Below are 8,032 nucleotides of genomic sequence, written 5' to 3'. Positions count from 1 at the left end.
AAAATATCACAGTAAAAAAAGGATTAGAGCTGCAAACCTAGGCCTGATGCACAGAAAGTATGTTTAACAATAGGTAAGGCTTTTGTAAGGATATCTGCAACCATCTGAGCTGATGGCACATGAACAATTGAAATAAGTTCCTCAGCAACTGCTTCTCTCACATAATGGTGACGAACATCAATGTGCTTGGTTCTGCGATGATGGATGGGATTGGCCACCAGTTTCTGAGCACTCTGATTGTCACTTCCAATAGTGACTGGTCTGAAGTAGAGTCCTGTGATTTCCTCCAGCAACCAGACCTTGTGGACTGCTTCCTTAGTGGCCTCAGTGAGAGACATATACTCCGCCTCAGTAGTTGACAGAGCGACAGTGGGTTGTTTCCTGGACTCCCACGTAATGGCTCCACCACAGAGCAGAAAACAGAAACCAGTATAGGAGCGCCTATCTCTCTGGTCTCCAGCCCAGTCGGCATCAGCAAATCCTGAAAGTGACAGATCACCATTAGCTTTATAGACAAGACAGCTGTTGGTTGTGCCTTTAAGATACTTGAGAACTCGATTAGCAGCAATCCAGTGTTCTCTCTGGTGACACGAGTTGAACTGACTAAGTTGACTGACTGCATTAGCAATGTCTGGCCTCGTTCCAACAACAAGGTACATCAGAGAACCAATAAGTGACTGATAAGGATCATTGTTAGGTACAGACTTGGTTGACTCCCACTTGATGTTGACTTCCATTGGGGTTCTCACTGGGTTGGCACCTTGCATTTGGAATCTGCAGAGAATCTCCTTGACGTAACCTTCTTGATCTACAATCACTTCTCTCTGCTGCCGATTTCTTCGAACTCTCATGCCAAGACAATCCGTCGTCTCACCGAGGTCCTTGATTTGGTATTTCTTTTGCAAGCCATCCTTCGCTGCCTGAAACTCCAAGATGGAATTATAAAAGAAGAAAAGATCGTCAACATACATACAGCAGATAACAATTTGGGTCCCATTCTTCTTGAAGTAGACACAAGCATCATGTTCTGATTTCTTGAAGCCGAGATCTTTCATAGTTGCGTCAATGGACTGGTTCCAACAGCGGGATGCTTGCTTCAAACCATAAATAGATTTCAACAATTTGCAAACCTTCTCTTCCTGGCCATTCTTCTTGTAACCTTCTAGCTGTCTCATATAGATTGTTTCTTCGAGTGGACTATTCAGGAAGGCAGTGGAGACATCCAAATGTCTCATATCCCAATCATAGTGAGCGGTAAGCGCCAAACACATTCTGATGGATGAAAAGCGTACAACAGGGGCAAAAGTATCACGGTAGTCATAGCCATACCTCTGAGTGAAACCTCTGGCGACAAGGCGAGCTTTATAGATGTTATCATCTCCTCTCTTCACCTTGAACACCCACTTGCAATCAACAACATTAACTCCTGGTGGACGTTCAACTAGCTCCCAAGTCTGATTTTGGACCAGCGATTCATATTCCCTTTCCATGGCTTGCTTCCACTCTTGATGGTCTGGGCTTGACATGGCTTCCTGCACAGAATTTGGATCACCAAGTTCATTAGTAACACTCAATAAAGCATAGACATAGTCATCACACCTGAGCTGTTTTCTCTCTCTCCCAGAGCGACGAGGCTGTGGTTGTGCTTCAGCTGTTGCCTCGGAATCTTCATGCTCAGGGTGGTCACTGGCTTCGGCATCAGTCTCAGCAGAGGGTTGAATAAGACGTTTCACTCCTTCAAAGAATTCAACATCTCTTGATTTGATGATCTTGCTTGGATTTCTCATGTCCACCAGTCTGTAGCCCTTGGACTCTTCACTGTAGCCCACAAAAATCATGCGATTCGCTCTGCGGTCCAGTGTCTTCCTCTTTTCAGCTGGAACAAGAACACTCACAGGACAGCCAAAAATTCTCAAGTGACCCACATCAACCGGTGTACCTGACCATGCTTCCTCTGGTGTCTTCCCTTGAATAGCTCTGGTGGGCGAGCGGTTCTTCAAGTATACTGCAGTACAAACAGCCTCCGCCCAGAAAGCATCAGGGAGGTCAGCCTCAAAGAGCAAACACCGCATCTTGTTCTTGATCGTTCGTATTGCTCTCTCTGCTACTCCGTTCTGCTGCGGTGTATAGGTGTTGCTGGCTTCATGGCGAATTCCTTCCTTTGCACAAAAAGCATCAAACTTCTCATTGAAGTATTCAGTACCATTATCTGTCCTCAAAGTCTTGATCCTTTTGCCAGACTGGTTCTCCACCAGTGCTCTGAAACTCAAGAACTTTTCAAACACTTCATCCTTAGATTTCAAGATGTAGGCAAAAGTCTTCCTCGAATAATCATCTACAAAGACAAGGAAATACTTTCCACCACTCAACGAGGCATGAGGCATCATGGCAACATCACTGTGTACAAGAGCAAGAGGTTCAGTGGCATGCCTGGGCTTACCCTTTGGGAACTTCTTCCTTGCCATCTTTCCAGCATGACAAACATGACAGGGCTTCTCCTCCAAAGATTTGGGCAGTCCGTTCAAGCCGGTGACCATCTTCTGCTTCTGGAGCATTTCCATCTGCTTCCAGCTCAGGTGGCCCAATCTACGGTGCCAGACTTCAGGCTTGGACAGGTGAATCTCTGCTGCTGATGGAGTCTGCTCCTTAACAGAATCAATTGTATTAGCAACTGGGTCAGAATCAGTCATGTTGGGACCAGTATCGCCATCAGCCATGACAACCCTGTACAAACCATCACGCTCAACGGCTGTCATAACCACATTGCCATACTTGTCCGTAACAATGGCTCCTTCATCATCAAATGTTACGATGTACCCTTTCTTGCACATCCTTGAGACAGAGAGCAAATTAGTGGCAAAGCTGGGTACACACATAACTTCACGCACTGACATTGGACCTTCATTGCAATTCAACTTCACAGCACCCACACCACCAGTAGCGACTTTTCTATCATCAGCAACATTAACAGCACCACTACTTGGCGCAAAGCTGCTGAATTTGCTTGAATCATTGCACATGTGCTTGGTACACCCAGAGTCAAGATTCCAGTCATTACGTTTGTGCTGTGCTGCAAAGGCGGTGACAATCATACTGTACTCACTTTCACCTGATGAGTCAGCTGTTTCTGGTGCTTGAACATTATGCGCACGATGTGGATTATTTCCACCATTATGCCTTCCTCCAGTTTTCTTCTTGGCACCTCCGCCTTGAGGAAAATCTTGACTTCTCCTTTGCTTCAACTTCGGACAATCTGCCTTAAAGTGCCCAGGCTCTTTACAGAAGAAACAAGAACCAGGAGGGGGTCGATAGTCCCTCTGATCCCTCTGATCCCTCTTCGACCTATTATAGGAAGCAGCATAGGCATTGCTCTGCTCCTTCTTCTTGTCTTGTTGAAGCAGCTTGGCACAAATCTTCTCACTGGTGAGCCCCCTTTCACCAAGGGTGCCCTCCAGAGCCATGGCCAAGGGATCGTATGACTCAGGCAGACCAGCTAGAATAACAACACCAAGAAAATCATCATCAAAACCTTTACCCATGCTTACTAGTTTTTGATGAGTGGTCATGATTTCATTGATATATTCTTCCATGCTATCACAATCTTGAAGCTCCATCCGAAACATGTGCTTGCACAATCTTAACCTAGTTAACAAGCTGCTGTCGGCAAAACTCTTCTTCAGTTTGGTCCACGCTGCCTTAGCTAGTTGCAAATTGCGTGGCAAGCCCATTATCAGAGGATGTACACTGGGTTTTGAGTTCAAAACAATCTTGGAGAACGCTTTGTTCACCCAGGACTGTCTACGATCTCGTCCATTGATTGCTTCATGCAAGCCCTCTGAAATCATTATCTCTTCCATTACGAAAGCCCAGCACGTGTAGTTGCTAGCCCCAATAAGCTTCTCTTTGTCGCTGAGACTGACTCCTCCGCCAAGCACAACAACATTCGGTTCACGCCGGGCAGGGGCCGGACCACGTGCATTCTCTTCCTCATCTTCCTGCTCATCAATATCTTCCTCCTCATTAGCATCTTCATCCTCATCCACGGTATCAGCATCAGATACCTCTTCGACGTCATTCTCATTCCCAAGATCGTCTCCATTCACAAAGTCGTCTCCAAACATATTCACAGCTTGACGGAAAAAAAGCGTCAACAAGTGGATCACAGACAGTAGTATCACAGCAGTGCTTCTGGAATGTCACAGAGGGGTCACAGTTAGGAATGTCCTGGAGCCCATAACCTGATAAAATTGAGTCTCTTGCTGAGATGAGGATTGATGTGGGAAGAATAAAACAAATACCTTGCTAGTTTGAAGTCTGGAGCAAGAATGACTTTATTTGGCCAAAGCAGCAATCAGGGGGTGACAACAGTGCAGCCAACATCAATAGTAAAAAAACATCGTACTTGTTGCCAACATAAGGCGAGATCACACCAAAAATTCAACAAAAGGTTTGTCGTTTTCTACCAGAAAATACTCTCGCTTCGCCCCATTGTGGCCCAACCCAGGCTAAGATTCCCATGGTGTCAATGGCCACGCAAAATGGATTACCATGGCCACGAGCACACTTGCCATGGCCAAGAGGCGTTTACCATGGCAACCTTGTTGACCATGGTAAGAATGTCCATGGCCTTCCTCTAGCCATGGGTGGCCATAGGTGGCCATGGATGGCCATGGTAGCAGTGGTCATGGCTTGTAATATTGTCCATGGCCTTAGTGGCCATGAAATTTCAACATCCTATAAAAACTGTATTTCTTGGAATTTAGACCTGAATTTTGGTTTGTAGCTTCTTCCTTGTATTTTAGTTGGGTGATTTTAATTTCATTGAAATCGGAGGTGTTTTACACTGTAACTTGTAAACGGTTTGAGCTAGGCAAAAACAGACACCGGATTCGGTTTCGCCTCGATTTTTGCCATCTGGAGACATGTTTTACTTTCCTAGATTGACTTATATATACTCTTTCACTTATGACTTACTTTAGCACTTTCACTATAAAATGGACATGGCCACTGCTTCTTAATATGGCCAATATCCCCATATACCGTGGCCATGATTGCCATGGCCACTATCGATTGCCATGGCCACTAGCACCAATGGCCAAAAATGGCCATGCGCATTTGTCCATGGCCCTTTGGTCCATGGCCAGTGGCCATACTTGGTATGTACGCATAATTTCGCGTCAACCCAGGTATCAATCTTTAGTTCAAGGCCTAGAGAACACGTTTCAAACGTAGATTCGATCTAATATCATGCCAGGTTAAAACGTGGGTAGAGGTCAAAAATAACAACTTCTTAGGTCGAGTTTTACGATCAGCTTCGATTTAATAATGGTCGAAACTGTTTTGGTGCTCACTATTACTTAGTTTTGTCACGGAATATTTCAAAGCGTTGCTTAAGGATCCGTACTTGGTCATCCTGGACAGTCCAGAGGACCGTATTTGCCAGTTTCACTGCATTTTATTTCGGTTTAGTCATAAATACCCCTACATGGTCTCGATCTTTCGCAATAGGCATTCCAGCTGGTCAAAAATAAGACGTGTACTCATCTTTTTCACTTATTCTACATAAAAACTACTGCCGAGTCTGTTGCTGGACGGTTTCTTCATTTGATCCGAATAAGGTGCACATGCTTATTTCGGATCAGGCAATAATTCAAAGACCCCGTGGATTGTGGACCAAAATCTTGATTGCATCTAGAGCCGACTACTGTCAGGCTACAACACTGTTATTCAACGAATGTGACGTCACATTCGTTTCAATGTGAATCTTGTCACGTTCGTTATAATATTGTGTCACATTCGTTTGAACGTGAATCTATGATCAAATACCCCCTTGATAAGCTAGTTCATCTTGAAACAAATGTGACACAATATTCCAACGAACGTGACACGATTTACATTGAAACGAATGTGACGTCACATTCGTTGAATAACAGTGAAGATGGCAAAATCACCATCATTATCCAAAGCTGATCCGAAATAGGTTCATATGTCCCTATTTCGGATCAAAATAACGATTTTGACGTGCACGTCTATACTCAAACTGCCATAACTCCGAAACGAGTGCAGTTACGGTCACCAAAAAAATTGCTTATTGTTAAGGAAGATCTAACCTTTTGGTGCCTTTGTACACGATTGTTCTGAGACCTTTGAGCTTTGGTATAGGGCGGGAATACAAAAATCTGATCCGAAATAGGTTCAGTCGCTCTAATGGTATAATCGGAATTTTCATGGTGTAAGTCTTCTTTTAACTATCAGCGTTTGAATGAATCGTTTAATAAATGCACACCCCTAACTCCTGCGGGTAAAAATGCACACCACGCGGGGAACAAATGCAAAGCCTGCGGAACCTCGAGTAGCGTGCGCCTTAAAGAAAAGAGACACTGAGAGTGGATTTGCGATAAATTTAATACAAAATCTTGCCGATTTCACGTGTTTTTTTTTTCGTTAATAAGGATCTTTCCCGATTTTTACGGATTTTTACCGATTTTGACGCAAATAAACCGATTTTTACCGATTTTCACGGATTTCTAGCGATTTATATCGATTTTGACAACAATTTACTGATTTTAACCGACTTTGACGGATTCTTACCGATTCTGACGGATTTTGACGAAATTTTAAGCATTTTGACCGATTCTTACTAATTTTAACAAAAATCGGAGAAAATTGGAGAATGTCGGAGAAAATCAGAGAAGCCCAAAACCTGCTGTCATCGCCTCGTGTACATATTTTACCGTGTGGAGGGTGTTAAGTGCATTTTACCCGCCGGCATTTATTGGCTACAGGACAAAAAATGCAGTGTTTTTCCCTTATCGTCGCTAAAGTATAGACTTTTTTGGCAGTATAACACTTCGAAATTGTTCTTTGGCTGTTTCTTCAGCTTTCTGAACATGCGCCAACTTCACATGCATCATAGTATAGCTCTAAACAAGATAGATTTGATTTTGTGCATTTATTACCTGTCGTGACCCTACTTCGGTGCGCAGGGTCTGTTGGACGCGAGCGAGGTGGTAGGACTTCAGGTGTACGCCAGAGAGTGGCTCTGCGAGACTCCAGCGTCTCGTCGCGTCTGCACGATCGTCATGCTGCGAGCCTCGCGTCCAGCCCGCATTACCTGCCGGGGATTTGGCGCCATGGGTTTACCTCTTTGCAAATCTGTGCTGAAGTCGTGGTTCTCCTACCTGAACACCCTTGTCAAATTCAGCACGAAAACTGCTAGTGAACTTGTGTAAGCGGCAGAAAATGTATTTGCGTACTTCAATCTTCTAAACAAAAGCTCATAAGCACATGATTGGCATAAAAAACGCTGGTACTGCACTGAAGAAATAGAATCTAAATGGGTATTTGGCCAAATACGCGTAATAATTGGTTTAAGGGTGTAAAGCGGAAGGTGTTACACACTTTTGCGAATTGAAACGTTTTCAGAGCGGAAAGGAGGCAATATGACCTAACTTTCATTGAACTCCCAATGCAAACCTTTAATACATAAGTACGTAAGCAGTAACATGCTTTTCAAAGTCATTTTGACCGGCTCGAAACCATACTAATTAAGTTTATTTTAAACTCTGTACGCCAGACCACGTCTCGCGTTGCAGGCTTCGCGATATCTCACGAAACACTGTTACGCTGCGCAGCGTGGAAGGGTCTGCATTATGACTGCAGTTTGAACTGTAGGTATCGAACTGCAGGTGCGATTTACTATCTGAAACTGCAAACTAGCTGTACTCATTCTGCATCCCAGAGCTCTAAATTGTTCTGTAATTTCATTTATATAGTGACAGCAGTCACACTGGTTTTACATTTACAATGTTGGCTGCAGTGCTCTATACAAGATGGAACTGTAGTTGCAGGTACAGTCTTCGAGCAGATATTTTAGTCTCACGAATCAATATCACTTTTGAGTGGAGAACTGTGCTTGAACATAATTCCAAAATATAAAAGTAATACACTTTGGGGTCTAATTTGTAATGCGATTCATCAAAGCAGTTATTTTTGGAGTTAGGTAACAATTCAACGGTTGTTGTTTTCAAAG

At 43.9% G+C, this 8,032-nt stretch overlaps 1 protein-coding gene across 1 annotated transcript in view; it reads left to right on the top strand.

Annotated features, from left to right (window-relative positions):
- LOC127749887 (uncharacterized) overlaps positions 1 to 7,504 on the top strand; it is a 13,824-nt gene extending 6,320 nt beyond the window's left edge. The window contains exon 2 of the mRNA XM_052269851.1: positions 6,987 to 7,504. Coding sequence (XP_052125811.1) covers positions 6,987 to 7,232 — 246 coding nt within the window. The 3' untranslated portion in view covers positions 7,233 to 7,504. The remainder of the gene's footprint in view (positions 1 to 6,986) is intronic.
- The last annotated feature ends 528 nt before the right edge of the window (positions 7,505 to 8,032 follow it).

Source organism: Frankliniella occidentalis, unplaced genomic scaffold (genome assembly GCF_000697945.3).
Source record: "Frankliniella occidentalis isolate FOCC.00 unplaced genomic scaffold, Focc_3.1 Scaffold5, whole genome shotgun sequence".
In the NCBI taxonomy this organism is placed as follows: domain Eukaryota; kingdom Metazoa; phylum Arthropoda; class Insecta; order Thysanoptera; family Thripidae; genus Frankliniella; species Frankliniella occidentalis.
Note: the sequence above shows the minus strand (reverse complement) of the source record. Positions and strands in the feature narration are given on the sequence as shown.